This window comes from Drosophila grimshawi, unplaced genomic scaffold (assembly GCF_018153295.1).
Source record: "Drosophila grimshawi isolate 15287-2541.00 unplaced genomic scaffold, ASM1815329v1 contig_80, whole genome shotgun sequence".
Taxonomy (NCBI): Eukaryota; Metazoa; Arthropoda; class Insecta; order Diptera; family Drosophilidae; genus Drosophila; species Drosophila grimshawi.
The window spans coordinates 250,112-268,371 of NW_025063639.1; the positions used below are offsets into that span (position 1 = coordinate 250,112).

The window sequence follows — 18,260 nt, forward strand, 5'->3', positions numbered from 1 at the left end:
CTAATTTTTAATCTTTGAGTCGTGATATATTTTATACTAATTACATCTCTGAAGCTGCAGATTTATAGATAACTTATTTAAAATTCTCCATTTTATTAAAGGAGTTCTTAAAAAATAAAAAATCCAAAGATTATTATACGCGTTACAATTTAATTCATAAGGAAACACGATCGAAAAAAAAAGTCGTGCGCAACCGAATGCCCAATACTTTGATCTTCTCTGTTTCGGAGTCAGTGAATTTATTTCACAATCAGTATGAAAATATTTTTATACGAATTTTCTTGTCGATTCTTGTCGACATTTTTCCATAGCGTATTATATTTAAAAAAAAATAAAAAACGAAAATGCCAATTTTTTTAAAATATGTTTCATTTAACTATTTATTATTTGTATTATTTATCAATTTATAAAAGAATATTTTTTTTTGATATATTACTATTGTCTGAAACAGTTGTAATTGAATACAATTTAGAAATTTAATAAAACAATTGTTATTACACTTAATTTTAGTTTTGTAGTTTTCTGCGTCGAATAATATTAGACGACATTAAATAAGTAATTAGAATCAAATTTATTTTTCGCTGGATCAAACGACATTTTCGACCAACTTGTGGAGAGCATAAATTTGTACACGCAAACAAAATACATTCATAGGTACAGATTAAGCCCTGTTTACTCTTCGAGAAATGTATCGATCAGGAACAAATCCATTTTAAAAAACGGTGCAAAAAATATTTTAAAATTATTGGTAACGCTATGTTAAGCTGGGTGATTTTTTTAACAGCTGTTCAAAGGTGTCAAAATAATTATTTATTTAATGCAAATATTAAATTGTAAGAGTAGCATTATTCTTAAAATATATGCATATTATTATTCATTTAAATATATACATTAAATAAAAAAATTAAATCGTAAATTGTGAGCTAAAAATTACTTTAATTTTTAAGAAAAAAGTCAACTTTTAAAAACCGTAGAGGCTACTGAAATTCATTAATTAATTTTTTGGAATAAGCTGATATTTTTTCCTTAGCTTTTTCGATCTTGCTTTTATATAACATAAATCGAGTAAACTCATCTCGCTGTGTGAAAGCAGTGTACAAATACTGCTTGCAAGCAGTGTATTTCTATATTTTAGACGACAAAACAACAAACTTAAACAGGTTTGAAACTCTTCGAAAGTGGTTTTGCCATCAAATAAATTTACCAACACACATGCAATATATGTATTTCTATATATATATACATATGTATGTCTGTGTGTATAGCGAATGTACTTTTTATACCCTATACACATAAAAAAAAAAAAAACAATAAATAAATAGAGGCGTCAAATCGACAAAAAATGCATCAAGTTTTTGTGAAAAAATAGCAGCAACACTCTACATCCTTGTGTTTTTGCGTGTGAGCTGGCACTCGATTTTCAATGTGTTCGCTTTTGGACCTTTCGTAAAGTAGGATGGCTTAATTTTTGACCAATTTTGTAAGCACAGTCCGCAAAATGTGGTGCAAATCTAAAGCAGGGTATCATTGTCTCGGCGGGCACACATTCAAAGAAAGATTTCAACGAGATCAAATCACAGTGCGCAGACGGCAGTTCGAACAAGCCATTTCGGATGTCGAGACAATGATAAGATTTCCACTAGACAATTTCGTTGGAGAACAGATTTGTAGTAGGTTTGAGATAGATTGGGTTAGATTTACTTCCCATGAGTTTAACTTTCGATCAGTTTTGTGGCTGTCGACTAATAAAGTTTTCATTAACGCATACTTTAATTCAGGGGAAATAATCTTCTTTCATATTTGTATTGTAACAGGCATTCATTTTTATATAATGGATATAAAAATATAAATAAGAATTTAGCTGTTCTGCGCGCGGCCACCTTGGCTGTAAGCTTAAATCAAATTGGTATGCTAAATGCACATATCTATATTTTATTAGAATGGGTTGCAACGAACAAGCAAAATGACGTGATTTTAGATCAAATGAAACATACAATTTGCAAAAGTAAATATACTTATGGAATAAGTTCTTGTATAATTCTGTTATATTTGATTTAAAATGTGCTTTTGGTTCTGGTAGCTGAATAAGGTTTCGATTTGGGAACCACTTGAAACGAACATAAACAGCTGTCGTCCACTGAATTCGAATATTATCGAACCTTAACAGACTTGATTACAGGGTTCATAATAGTTCATAATCTTTTTTTCCGACTACCGACCTAATTTGGATTCCTTCATAACTAAATAAAAATGAATCAAATAAAAATGCTCGAGCTGAACTACCCTGTTCCTGTATTATTTATATTTAGACATATAAAAAATGCTATAGAATATGTTTTGGGATTTTGGATTTGTTTTTTTATTATTTGTATATATCTATTGGATAAATTTAAATTGTTGATGAAATTTTTATAAATTATTTATTTTATCGATAAAAAATTAGCAATCGAACTTAATGCTTGTTAAGCAGCGATTTTGTAAAAGTCGAATGGGGACAGCAGTTCCTATTGCGAGTTTTGACTGTATTGTAATTAATCGAGCTGAGACTTCAACAGCTTTTTTATTAACAGTGTATGTAATGTAATGTATATATATATATATATATATATATATATATATATATATAAGTATATCGAATATATATATATATATTTAGATACATATATAGAGGTGGCTTGTTGTTGGTCACATAACATTAACATTAACGAATTTTTTGGGAATCTTTTGCGCACTTCTCTCTCTCTCTCTCTCTCTCTCTCACTCACACTCAGCAAATCGAACACAGCAGCACAATTTTTAAATGCAAATATTTCAACTACATACTGATATATGTAATAAAGTTTGTGTGGCTGTTTGTGTGTGTGTGAGTCGGACAAAGCTAGATGTATACACATACATGTATGTATGTATATATGTATATATGTATTATGTGTGTATGTATATATGCAGACACTTTTGACTCTCACGCCAAGCAGAAACAGACAGCAGCGAGGGAGAGTGAGAGAGAGAGAGAGAAAGAGCGTGCTAGTAGCAGAGGAGCAAAAGCGTCGATATCCATTGGGTCTCTAATTTTTTTGTACCATCAACAAAAACAACATCTGCAATGTCAAATGTTTTTGGCATAGTCAAAATGTTAACTTTTTATTATTTCTGCACAGTTTGAAAATAATTATTAAGTGCATATATAAGTAAAAAAAATTATATTTATGAGTTTTTTTAATTACGTTTATTTCTGATGCTTTTTATTTGAAGAAATAATACTTAAAATTTGTGCTTATTAAAATATAATCATTTCTAATTAATAAATAAATTATGTTAAATGTTTTTAGTTATGTTTATTGCTATAAAATATATATAAATAATATTTTAATATGTATATATTTTTTAACTATAAATTTGTATTTGCTTATATAAATAAATAAATTATATTTAATATTTACGCAATTATTGCTATTCTTTTTATTTCATATATAAATAAATAAATAAATTATACTTCGAAATTAAATTTTGAAATTTGCTTATTTCCAATAAATAAATAAATGATATTTAATATGTATTTTTTTTTTTACATTATGTATGTGTTTGATATCATAATATCAAATAAATAAATGTTTAACAACAACAATTATTAAAGGCCTTCTCTTCCTTTAACTTTCACATTTATTGTAATTGTATTTAATTAGCATATTTATTTAAAGCTAATCATTTTGCAATTACTGTATTTCTATATTTAACTTTAATGCTTTTTTAAAAAATAGAAAATATTTCAAATTTATACTTTTTAAATTATGTTTATAAATAAATAATTTTTTGTAATATTTATGCTTTTACAATTATTATTATGAGTTCATCTATTTAGTTATTTATTTTGATTAAATTGTTTTTTATTTCTTTCTATTATATTTCTTATATTATTTTATACATTTTTTTATATTATATTTCAATATATTATATATATTTTTATTTTATTTCCTTTATTTTATATTAATTTTTTTTATTATATGTCTTATATTATTATATGTATATTTTTATTACACTTCTTAGATATTAACTTTTTATTATTTATTTTACTTATTTCTGTTAAGTAATAATGATTACGTATGCACAAGTATAAACTTAATACATACATATACATATATGCATGTATAAATGTTGGGTAGTGTTGTAATACACTCCGTTTGACTCTGATGCTCAGTGTGCGTTAACATTCGATGCAACTATTTTCTTTTGCCTTCGATTTGGTGTGTTTTTAGCATTGTTGCAGCTGCTGTTCTGCTGCTGATGCCTCTGTTGCTGCTGCTGTTGTTGTTGTTGCTGGTTCTGTACTTTTTGGCTCTTGTCGTCATCTGACTCAATTTTGCTCATCGTTTTTTGTGTTTCGTTCGTGACAACGAATACACACATATACCCATACATATATATGCATTCACATGTGCGAGCATACACAACATGCAAACATATATTTTTGTCTGCCCAAATGCATACATCAGTTTGTATGTTTGTGTGTGTTTTCGAATTGTATCTACTACAAGCGTTTACACATGCATACACATATAAAATGTACATATGACATATATGTGTATCAATAAGTATTGTTTAATATTTAAAACATTTATTTGCATATATATATATTAATAATGTTCAATAAATGTGTTTAATTGGTGTAGAAATGTTCAGCTCGATCAGCTCAGCTTCCAATAGATTCAATTCCATTCAGTTTTTAAGGAAGTGGTTCAGTTGTGGCAAACGAACGAGTCGTTAATTTAATTCGTTTTGTTCGATTTTGTTAATGCTCCGATTTATCATTCGTTTTGTTTTTTATTGTTTGTCAAATATCGTCTTAATTTAAAACACATTTTAAAATTAAATTACTTTATTTACTCAATTAAATTTAAATTTATTTATTTTAGTTTTATTATTTAAAATATCCTTTTAAATGAAAACGCATTTCAAAATTAAAAGTTTTTAATTTATTAAGTTGAATTTGAATTTATTTATTATATTTCTATTGTATAAAATATTCTTTTAAATTAAACACATTTTAGAATTCAAATATTTTATTTACTAAATTAAATGAATATGTACTTATTAAACCAAAACACATTACAATATTAAAATACTTCATTTATTAAATTTAATCAAAATTGATTTATTTTATTTTTATTATATCCTTTTAATTTAAAACGCATTTCAAAATCAAAATATTTTCTTAAATTGGATCCAAATTTATTTTCTAAACTAAGACTTTAAAATGACAATAAAAACAATTATGAGTTATCGATAAACGCTATGCAAACAATCAAAGTGAGCCAGGCTTAAGTAACTGAAAATGAGCAGGAAACGGTTCAAAGAATAGAAGAAGCACGAAGTGAACTCAAAGAACCTAACGACTGAATCAAATGAACGAACTAAACTGGAACTTGGTTCACTTAAGCACTTAGCTGACTAGTTCAGTTGTACTTAAAAAAATATGGCGATTTTTCGGCACTGCGGGAAAATAGTTTTTAATCAAAATATTTTACATAGATAAAAAATAGCAGTAAAATTTAATAAGTAAATGAGTAGTATATATATGAATAAATGTAATTGTATATATTATATATATGGGTATACACACACACATATATTAAACACACGCATTTCAGTATGTGTTAAATATGTACATATAACAGTAAATAGCCAATACAATATGCAATACAAGCACTGCAGACACACACACACATTCAAATAACTATGCTCAAAATGGCAGCAAGCAAAATCTGCAATGGCACTAAGAACAACTAACGGCAGCTAACGCAGTGGGCATATGTACAAAAACTAATGCACTCGCCTGTACAACTGATCCGCCCCACCATTCACTCTCCCGCTCTTCAACAAAATTTGCATTCAGGTACAGGCACATATACGTAGGTACATATGTACATATGTACCTACACACGAGCATACATTGTTTGCGCGTGTGTGTATGTGTGCATAATGTATCATGTGGGTTCAGAGAAATCTGCAAAATTGTCTGTCTATTTGTATTTGTGTTGGCGTTCGTTGGGGCATGCTTACCCCCTCCCTCTCTTGCATCCTTCTGCCCGCTCCTTCGCTCTTGTTGATACAACTACAAATATATTTGAATGTGTCTGTGTGTATGTGCATATGTAAGTAAACTAACATACATATACATATAACATTTGCATATGCATATGGATGTGTAGGTAAATGAAATTAAATTGACAAAAATGTTTAAAAATCTGTGAAAAGTTTTTGGTAAACAGTTTTTGTTGATTTACAAAATAACTATTTGTATAATATGTGTCTACATCATTTAAAGTTCAAATAATAATAAACTAATATAATACTACAAAGCATCTTAAATATTATTTTTGGCGGTATAAAATCTATCTATATTTCAGTATTTATATTGATATTGCTACACATATAAAAATCGTGCTTTACGATTTCATGGGCTCCTCTGCCTGTAAACTTCAAATTTCATTACAGGTTTCTGTATTTTACAAATGCATTTTTGTAAAAACTAGAGTTTGGATTTTTACTTTTTCAAAATTTTCTTATAATAGAAAATATTTTTTAGAAATATAAGAAATCATATTTTTGAGATTTACTATTTTATATGAGTAAATAATGCAAATAGTAACTTATATAAATAAATATATATATATAAAATAATTATATTGACATAATCGAACAGCTGTTCACAAAATTCACACAACACACAAAAAAAAATGTCGCAAGCTTTTTAACACCTTTTACTTTTTAAATATAGTTTTTGTGATCGATAACTTTTTTCGATATAAAGTGTCTCAGACCTTATTTCGACCAGTGTCTAGCAAAAAATTTAAAGTGCTATAAAGTTTAACAAAGAAACAAACGCAAAATATATAAATGCCAATGTGGCTCTACTTAATAAGATATCCTTTAGCCTTAAACATTTCCCTTAACCTATTATTTATGGAGGATACCAGCTTCCGGGTAGTTTCTGGGCTGATTTTGCTCCACTCATCCAGCAGAGCATTTTTAAGATCGGATTTGTGATTCCGGATGTTATTTTGCAGCAGAGCCCACAAATTTTCAATAACATTTAAATCTGGAGACTGAGTCGGTAGAATTATCAAGTGGGGGCAGTTCCAGATAAGCTAGGACTGCACTAATCCGGACTTATGCTTGGGGTCGTTGTCCTGGTAGAACCGGAAAGTACGTCGGATTGCTAACTTCTAGGCACTTTGGAGTACATTTTCCTTTAATATATTGAGGTACACCGTCTTGTACATTGTTGTTTCAATAAACACCAAATTTCCGACGTTGGCTGCCGAGATACATGCCCATACCACGACAATTCCTCCGCCGTGCTTGGCTGTTGCCTTTTGGTTTTTGGGATTCAGCTCAGTACTGACGCCACACATAATTCCGTCCGTCCGAGCCAAAAATGTTGAATTTGGACTTATCTTCAAATATGACGGTGTTCCAGAACTCCAAATCCTTGTCCAAGTGGGTTTTGGCGAACGTCATCATATTTCCTTTATTTTTTGCGCTTATAAAGGGCTCCTTCCGTGGTACTCGGGCATTGAAGTCATGGTTGCGCAGAACCATTTCAATCTGCACCTGTTGAGACAGTTTTGAGCCGATAGCCAAGGATTTTCCTTTATCTTCCTGATGATTCTCCGCTCTTCCTGTTCGGTGAAAATCTTGTTTGGTGCCTTTCAGCCCTTGTCCTCTATCCGATTTTCGTGGACGAAGCGCCGAATGACGTAGTATACAGTTGACCTGCTTAGATTGACCATTTCAGCAATTTGGCGATGTGAATATCCGATTTTGAAGTTTTCCAGGATGAGTTTCCGTTGTTCAAAGGTAGTCCGTTTGCCCATAGTCCTTGTTGGCTGGTTGCACCCGATATGCAGGATATAACTAAACTGACTACGAAGGATTGGTCTATTTTTACCGAAAATAATCAACCTGACGTAAAAAATCACCCAGGTGTCCATAATGCAACTGTTTGAAATAAGCTTTGATCCTAAATTATGGTACTTTTTTACATAACCCGTCCTTGCAAATGAGAAAACCCCAGTTTATTGGGGTCATCTATTCATTTTGGTGGTTAATATATGTACCTGCCATCGGTCTCTGGAATTATTGAAAAATAATGTATAATTAGTTTATGGCAGGCAATTAAAATTTTTGCTGGATACTGGTCGAAATAAGGTCTGAGACACTGTACAAACAGGGCTTCAGGCTGTCTGTTAAAATGCCAAAACGGCGATAGTTTTTACATTGATAGCAGTACTTTTTACATGTGTTTTAAAATGGAATTTTATTAAAAATAAATGGTTTAATTGGTAATATTTAATGACTATAAAATGCTATAATTCTTAAATGTGATAAAATAATACTGTAATAAAAATGAAATTCAATAATTTTAATTCTTGTGATAAATAAATGGAATTTTCCTAAATCAATTATTTCTTAATTTACAGACTAGGCGCGCCATATTGTAATACTCAAATGAAAATATAATATACAAAAAGACGAAAAGGCAAAGTGAAAAATTCAGATTGTAAAGAAAATCAAGTTAAAAACAACGAGGGAAATATTTTGCGATTAACTCGGGCCTAATTGAATGGGGAGATGCAATTGGCAGGTGTTTGGCAAGAGAACAACCCGCTCAAAACTAGTTCCTTCTTCACATATACAACAATAAAACTAGGAATATTATTATTATTAACACCTCAGCAATATTGTGCAATAATAATTGACGAGAGTCAAAAACAAAAACTACAACTATACCAAAAAAACCAATTGGCATTATTCACAATAATAATAATAATAGTAATCAAACTAAATACTGTGATGGCTTCAACGACAGCCGCGTCAAAAATTGATAGCGTTGACAACGAGTCAAGTGATAATAATAAAAATAACGGCACTAATCAGCAAAAACAACAACGGCCATTTAATAATATAAAGTTGCCCGAAAACGATGAAGATGAAAATGAAGCTGAGAAAACAACTTTAGACTGCAAACGCAGTAAATTGGAAATGGCGGAATTTAAGGAGAGTGGTGAGAATGTTGGAGCGGAGGAGGATGATATTGACGAGGGGGATGGGGATGAGGATCAGGCTGAGCTGGAGCCCGAAGATATAGAAAAATCGGTTGACGCCGAAAATAATTCCTTTTGTGAGCTGAAAACAACAAAAGCAGATTCCGAAATAAATAAATATTTAGCCTCAACAATAGATCCCTCGAAATCAGACTGTTATATACCCAATAAATATATAACAGATCGGGCTAAGGAAGATGATTTTATAGCTAATAAATATATAGCACCAGAACAGGCGCTAGTCACGCGAGTCGAACTAGTTGTGCCAGCACCAACAACAATGGATGCCATCATGATGCCAACAGCAACATCAGCAACAGCAACATATTTATTTAATTCGTCTCCCAGTGCTAAAAACAATGGTTGTGAAACAGACTCCGCCTCCAACAACAACAGCAATTTGAGTGTAAGAATTCCTACTAACTTAACATTGACAACAAAAGCAACAACAACAGCTGCAACAGCAACGGGTGATATTTTGACAACAATAACAACAACAACAGCTGCTGAGAGACGAACAGCAATTTGGGCACCGCATGGCGAATATAAAGATGATAATGCCACAGATATCGAGAAGAACGATGAGCAATCGAATCAGCAACAACAGCAGCAGCAGGAACATTTGCAGGCAGCACATCCTAATGAACTCTTGTTGCACATGGAAAAAGTAAATTCTGTTGCTGCAGCAGCAACTAATTTTGAGCAATTGCTGCCTCTGCAAGAGCAACATCAGGCGAATTTTAGTCAGCAACAGCCAACAGATATACAACAGCAGCAGCAACATAGCAGTATCTATGTACATATTTTGCAACAGCAGCAACATCAGCATCATCATCAGCAACAGCAGCAGCATCCACAGGAGCAACATCAGCAACTCCAGCAACATCCACATCCACTTCAACAGCAACAACTACAATTACATCCACACCAGCAACATCCACAACACCAGCAACATCAACAACCGCTTCACCAACCCCATCTGCAACCGCACCTTCTTCAGGAGAGTCTGGTTGATCAGCAGCGACAACAGTCAATTCACTATGCCAACTACAGCCATCAGCAATATGCACACGAGCAACTCTTTGCCATACACCAGCAACATCAACTGCAACAACAGCAACTGCAACAAGAGCAACAGCAACAGCAACAACACCTTCAACAACAACAACATCTTCAACAACAGCATCCGGAACATCTATTGCAACAACAGCAACATCCACATCAGCAACAGCTTCAACAACAGCAGCAACAACATCCACTTCAACAACAACATTCACAACAGACACGTTTGTTGCAACAGCGCCATCTAGATTACCATTTACAGCAACATCCCATTCAGCAGCTTGGCCCACATCCACATCAACAGATGCAGGAGGCTTATCATGATCTGATGATGGATGAATTTCATGAGGATCCCTGCTCGGCGTACAAGTTGTGAGTAACGTATGAAGCATTTGCTACAAGCAGTCGTAGCCGTTAAATATTAATATAAATATTAATTAAATACTGCAACATTTGTTGCACAACAAAAACTACCAATTTGTAAAAACCATTTATTATTTAGTTTAACAATGAATTTGATTGACTTGCAGGACGCTCTCCCCAAGCAATGCCAAACCGGAGAATCAAGATGATGGCTATGAGACAAGTGCCGGGGATGTGTTGACGCCCAATTCGCATAGCTCGTCGACACATTCGGTGACGCCACAGCATCAGATGCAACATGGCGGCATGGGATTGGTCACCCAGAGTAAACATGACCAATTAATGGCAACAAAGAGCTCTGAAGCGAATCAGACTGTGGTGTCCACATCGAATAGTCCGCAGGTGCAGGCACCTGGAGCAGCAGTTGCTCCCCCTCCTCTGCCACACTTGAATATGCCGAGAATTTCGAATAGTGTTGATGTTGCCGATCCTTACAGCTTTATGGGTGAGGAGATGAGTATGTTGTCACCGGTAGGAGCTGCTCCTGGTCCTCCTACTGGCCAACCAGGTGGTGCTCCTCATCATGTTGTCGATTTACCCGCCGCTTCAAATGCATCGAGCTATGCTCCGGCAACAGTCTCCTCCGATCAGATCAGATCAGATATATATAGGATTAAGGATCAACAGCAGCAGCAACAGCCTCCTCCTCCATCCAATCCCAGTGAGTCTCTCGAGGTGGAGCTCAGTGGCGGCCAATCGATGGATGCCCACAACGATTTGAGTGCGACATCCTCAGCGGGTTCAGTGCCAAAGCGCAGAGGTCGCAAAAAGAAACTCATTTCTGCTGAGAATATGCAAATGACAGTTTCACAGCCACAGTGGTAAGTTTTCTTCATACACTGTAAACATTTTTCGTGTACCTGACTGACTCACTATTTTGCACTTAGAAAATATGTGGCAAAAGTAATTTTTATCTAAGGGTTGTTCTCAGTTTAAAATACTTAAATCCAGAGAAAGAAGGGAACATTTTTAATTAAGTAATTTTTATCTAACGTTTGTTCTTATTTTAAAATACTTAAATCAAGAGTTATTTATTTGTTATATCAGTTCTGATTTAAACGTTAAATATAAATAAAGATATAAAATGTTTTTTTTTTTTTTTAATTTGCTATTAAGCATCTTTTTTCGGGTGATTTTCAAATCAAGCATGATTTCTAAAAATTTATGTATATTATAGACCGAATTAATTTGCAGAATTGAACAACAATAATTCTTTAATTAAATCTTTTATTTCTTTAAATTTAAATTTGAAAAGCATAAATACTAAAATGTATTTAAATGTGTTTTGATTTTTTTATGTTTACTGATTTTGGTACATGTGATATATATATATATAAATATATAAACAACATTTTATATTAAAAAGCATAAATATTAAATTATATTTTTAATTTATTTTCTATTTTAGTAGATAGTAAATATATATATAAAAAAAACAAAAAAATTTTAGAATATACAAATTTTTAATTTTATTTAACTTTGTTATTTATAATATGTATTTGTTGGGATCGACTATATTTTATAGATTATAGATATTGAATTCCTAGATAAACTCTAGACTCTAGACTAAGCAACAAATTAAAATAAATGTATCAGTGAAGTTGACTTGACTATTCTGTTAACCAACCAGCCAATCAATCGTTAATCAATCAATCATTTATAAGCAGCGTTGAGAGGGACGGATCCAGTGATATGCTGAATACGATGAAGCCCAAGGAGCGCAAGAAACACGATCGATTCAATGGAATGTCCGAGGCGGAAGTAATAAAGCGCACCATTCCCGACCATCTGTGTGATAATCTAGATATCGTTATAGTGAGTTGGTGTAAATTTCGATATTTGTATGTATATATATACATACATGCACAAAAGAAGAAGAAATTTGCAACAAGAATTTATTGATATAAATTGAATTTTGCAGGTGGGCATAAATCCTGGCTTATTTGCCGCATATAAAGGACATCATTATGCGGGACCCGGCAATCATTTCTGGAAGTGCCTCTATTTATCCGGTCTGACCCAGGAACAGATGAGTGCCGATGATGATTATACGCTGTTGAAACAGGGCATCGGCTTTACCAACATGGTGGCACGTGCCACAAAAGGCTCCGCGGATCTGACGCGCAAAGAGATCAAAGAAGGCAGTCGCATTCTGCTCGAAAAACTCCAAAGATTCCAGCCAAAAATTGCCGTCTTCAACGGCAAATTGATTTTCGAGGTTTTTTCGGGCAAAAAGGAATTTCATTTCGGTCGACAGCCGGATCGTGTCGATGGCACCAATACTGTAAGTATTATCTTTCATATTTTTGCACTATATAATATTATATTATTATTATATATTACTCAAAACATTATTATAAACGGTTTAAGCAAGTAATAATAATGGGGAAGAACAGGCTTAGGATACTCACCGGTCTACTGACAAGACATTGTAGACTAAGAAGTCACCTAACTAACTCGCCTTAACCAAGAAAAGATTCAGCATCGAAGCCCTCAACCCAACAACGATTTTAGCATTCGTGCAGCAGCTGGGTTTGATGGAGGAGCTATAGGTTCAGAAGAAGCACAATAGATCTAGTTGGTCGCAGAGCAATATCCCAATGATAATACTAATTCAAATCACTACGTATATTTCTGACTTTAAATATGGGATATAGTCTGTAGTCTGATAGGCATCCAAAGAACACATCGGCAAATTTTTGTCTGAGCTTTGGTTGCAATATGAAATTTACATCTGGTAAAAAAAAATTTGATAAATATTAAATCAAAAGTAAACCAACCATGTTGCCATACTTAAAGTACTTTTTTCATGTTGATATCTTATTTTATTTATTTTTACTTTAGTTATTTATTTTAGTTGTTATTTTTATTATTTATTTTGTTACTGAATTGTAGCAACTTAAAAGTTGGGAACTAGACTTTAAATTCTTGGCGAGCTCTTTTTATTTATTTCTTTTTACTTATTTATTTTATTTAATATACTAATACAAAAAGTAGCAAACCAATTAAATTAAAGTACAAATAAAATTTTATCAAAGTAATCAAAGTACACAAACAAAATAAATAAATATTTAACAGTTTACAGAGGGTATTTAAATGTAAAATTGATTGGAGAAAAACACAATCAGACCAAAAGAGAATAGTTAGCATGAAATAGTTACGATCAATCCTCACTGCTATTTACGAGACAAGAAGCTTTAAATTGACTAGAGGAACCTGAATTGAGCTCAGCGTTTATTTATTTAATGTTAGCTGAAGTCAGTCCACACAAAAAGACAACAAAATTGAATAAAATTAATTAATTAAATAAATAACATTTAAATGTATATAAATAAATTAAAAAGTAAATATTTATAGCTTTAGTAAATCGTAAATTGTGGCTTCTTAAAAAGTTAGAAAAATATGTCTAATTTCCAGGATGTTTTTTTCTGTGTGTGTAAAGAATTTTTAAATTAACTTATTTTGTACCTATTTAATTAATGTTATAAATGATAAGTATATTAGTATTTGTAGAGCATTTTTTAAAGTATTTAAGAGCTATATAGGATCAGAAGGACCACACTAGATCATAAAGATCACAAAAAAATGTATTATGATAGATAACTCTTTTTGTTCTATAATAATGATGTATAACTAATGTAAATGACATTTAATTGTGAATTTTGCAGTATATATGGGTAATGCCCTCGTCATCGGCACGATGTGCCCAATTGCCGCGTGCCGCAGACAAAGTGCCCTTCTACGCGGCGCTAAAGAAATTCCGTGATTTGCTCAATGGCAGCATACCGCACATGGATGAGGACGAATGTGTTTTTACCGAGCAGCGAATACGACAATGTGCCGAGCAGCAGCAGCAGCAGCAAGTTGACTCCCTCAAGGTCACTCAAACGTTGCCAAACATTAGCAACAATAATAATAATAATAATAATAATAATAATAATAATAATAATAATAATAATAATAATGTGGCCAGTGTGGAACAACATGGCAATCAGCCAAGCAATCTGATTTTTGGCGAGAATTTGGGTGGAGCAGCTGGAAATAATACAAATATAGATGCCAGCAATCAGGTGGAGAAACTAATGCCACATTTTAATGCAAGCAGCTCGAATAATTTTATCTACGGCAACAATGAGGAGCAGAATTATCTATGTGTCTATGAGAATCAGCAGCAGCAACAATCACAGCAAACTTTGCCGGAGAAAAAGAAACGTGGTCGACCCAAGAAAATAAAGGGACAGGAGCTGATGGATGCCACAAGCGGTGGCAAGGTGCAACTAATGCCACAACATGATTTTAATAATATATTAAATTTATCCATGATGGCTAGTGGAGGGCCAGCAGGAGCTGGAGCTGTTGGTAATTTAGGACCCGCTCCTGGTGAGTTGCCCACCAAAAAGAAACGCGGCAGACCCAAAAAAGTCAAACCGAGCATGGAAACAATGCTGGCCTCGGGCAAACAACAAGTATGCTCCTCCAATACGGCAGTTAATCCCAATAAGAACCCAACGGGAACTACGACTAGTTTCATGGAGCACGGTACGGCATCGCCGCAGAGCAGTAACCATCAGGTACCGCCCAGTCTCTACAATACACCGCCCCCATCTCATATACTTTACACGGCCTCCGCTTCGCCAATGGCATCGCCTGCTTTGAATTGTAGTTACCCCGTGCCACAGGCGGCTACGGCGGAGTCACATGAGAGCGCTGTGGTGAATGCAATTAATCCGGCGCTTGCCCATTTGGGTGAGACACCGCCGCCCAGTTCACCGAATATGTGCGCAGTGGTCGATTTTGAGCCACCCGATGGCAATCCGCTGGCACAACAATCACCGGAGGGTGTGCCGTATGCGGCGACACGCGTACCGGAGACACTCACACACTGTCAGCAATGGTTGTCGCCCAATAACAATAATAATAACGCCAAGCAGCCAGCAACGGCTCAAGCCTCGCCCGTCGCCATTGCTCACTATCCGCCGGGCTTCAGCTATACGCCGGAACAGCAGCAGCAGGCGGATCACTGGCAACGTTACGAAGAGCAGTCGCCACACAGGAGAGCCTATATGCTGGGCTCACCCCAGCATACACAGCAGCTGCATCTTAGTCCACAGGCTGCCTCGGATATGTCGCGCAAGAGTCTATCCGGTTTGGAGTCGCTGGTGGATCAAATACCAGCGATAAGTGAACATGAAACGTCCGCCATATCATCAGCAACGGCAGCTGCTGCGGCGGCGGCGGTCGAAAGTCGACTGATGGGTTTACACCAGCAACAACAGAGTAGTCAGCAGCAAAAGCGCTGTCAGTTGGATGTTAATGTTGAGCAAGCAGAGCCCATAGCGCAAAACAGCAATGTGATTAATAGCTTCTCCGTTAGCAGTCTGGCTGCGTCCGCAGCAAACACAAGCAGCGTCACCAGCAGCGAAAACAGCAACCGGCCCAACAATAGCAGCGCTAACAGCAGCGAAAACAACCATAACAGCAGCAGCCTTAACAGCAACTGCCTTAACAGCAACAACGCTCACAGCCACCAAGATTATAACAGTCACAGTCCATCAATAGCGGCTTATCCACCACACTTAACAGCGAGCAGCAGCAACAGCAGCAGCGTTAACAACAACAACAGCAACAACAACAACAGCAACAACAACAACAACATCAACAACAGCAGCAGCAACCAGACACAGCTTAATCTGAATTTAAATCATCATATGGCAGCGTTGTCACATCATCCGCCCCAAATGTATGTGGAGCATGCGCACATGGCGCACGTGAACACAATGTATGCGCCAGCCTACAACCCACAACATGGTGCAGCTGCTGCTGCTGCTGCCACCGATTACGGACATGGTGCGGTTTATGGTGTTCAGGTGCCGAGTCCAAATTATCCGTATACGCATTATGGTCATACACCGCCGCAGAGTAATTATACGGGCTTTGCCCATACGCATCCACATCCGCATCCCCATCCACATCCCCATCCACATCCCCATCCACATCCGCATCATCCACATGCGCATCCACATCTAAATCATTTGAATCATCACCATGGGCATCTGAGCGTCTTTGAGCGTCTCAAGCCGTCCGATATAAGCGGCTATAGCGGTTTCTGATGCCAGACAGAGATGGCGATAGGTAGAGACACAGAGCAGCAAGAAGAGGAAGGCGGCAGCAACAACAGCTAAAACAACAAAAGCACACACTATACGAATACAGCGGCGTTAACTAAAAGAAAACTGTGTATGTAAAAAAAAACAAACGCTGTGAAAAATTAGCGGGCAACTTATTCGAGCGACAATTGCGTGCATAAAAAAATGAAATTATCAGCACAAGCCAAAGTAAAATGCACAAATTACGTTATGTTGCGTTGCACAGTGTATAAAGGCTATTTTTCGCCTCTCACTTTGCCGAACAATCGCAATTGGCCTTCCAGGCTAACTCAACAATCACAATAACAAGAACAGCATTCTCATTACAAATCAGCGGCATCTAAAAAGAAAAAAAAAACTATGCATCGATCACTTCGAAAAATCGGCGCGACAATAAGAAATTCTCAACAGCAGCCAAAGGTAAATTCATAAAATTGCCGAAGCAAAGCAAAATGAATTGCATTTTAGCTTTGCACAATGTATGACGGTGGTTTTTGCGTTCTATCGCTTTGCCGTTCATTCATTCTACTGTGTGTAACCCGCCCAAAAACACCAACAACAGCGATTGGCGACAACTAAAAAATAAACTGTGCATGGATTGGTATACATACTAGCAAATGATGCGACCAACAATTGCGCATATAAAGGAGTAAATTCTCGACTAAAATGCCTTGCCTTGCTTTTTTTTTACGCTCTCTCGTTATGCCGCTCATTCTGTTGTCTCGCCTGAAAGGCACCTCTCTCTCCCCCTCCCCCACGACGCGGATTATGGCTGATCGACAGTCTAAAGTCTCACTTTCAAAATGGCCGCCGCTTTTGCCGCTTATACTTACATACACTTACATAGAATACATACAATACATGCTAACATACAATACATACGTGTAGTTTTTAAGTAACGTTTTACAATTAAATAAGATAACCAAAGACTCCGCCTAATAAATTTCTTTTGTAAGCATACGAAAAATTATTAAGTACATATATATATATATATATTTGTGTGTGTGTGTGTGTGTATATATATGTGTATGTGTACAATATTATACTAGAATATATATTTACATATGCATGTGTATATTCGACAAACGTGTAATTTTTAATACTAGTATAAGTACTAGTACTAATACATATTCAGCTAACTGATATAACACGACGTGCGCATATACATTAAAGTTAAAACACATACATTTTAATTTAATTTATTGGTAGACTCTTCGAGGTTGTTCAGCGGACGCACACATAGGAAGCACACGTACACACCCACATACACACACACACATACACACACACATACACACACACATACACACACACATGCATATCAAACTTTTAGTTACGTATGTAGGTGTGTGTGTGTGTGTGTGTGTAGGTGTGTACATATGTCTGTACTCATAGCTTTTGTCTTGCTATCCTGGCATACGCATTAGAGATGGACGGATGACAATTTGCGTACTTAGGAGGGGCGTATATTAAATACATTCACTTGAATAGACACGAATTTTAATTCGGATTTACCACTAATTAA

General features: G+C 34.8%; 1 protein-coding gene across 1 annotated transcript; it reads left to right on the top strand.

Moving 5' to 3' along the window:
- Positions 1–10,471: 10,471 nt before the first annotated feature.
- On the top strand, positions 10,472–17,674 carry LOC6570256. Its single transcript, XM_043215827.1, has 5 exons — positions 10,472–10,538; positions 10,697–11,410; positions 12,257–12,404; positions 12,511–12,873; positions 14,258–17,674. Exons 1-5 carry the CDS (start codon positions 10,495–10,497, stop codon positions 16,697–16,699), a joined length of 3,711 nt encoding a protein of 1,236 aa, XP_043071762.1. The 5' UTR covers positions 10,472–10,494; the 3' UTR covers positions 16,700–17,674.
- Positions 17,675–18,260: the final 586 nt, after the last annotated feature.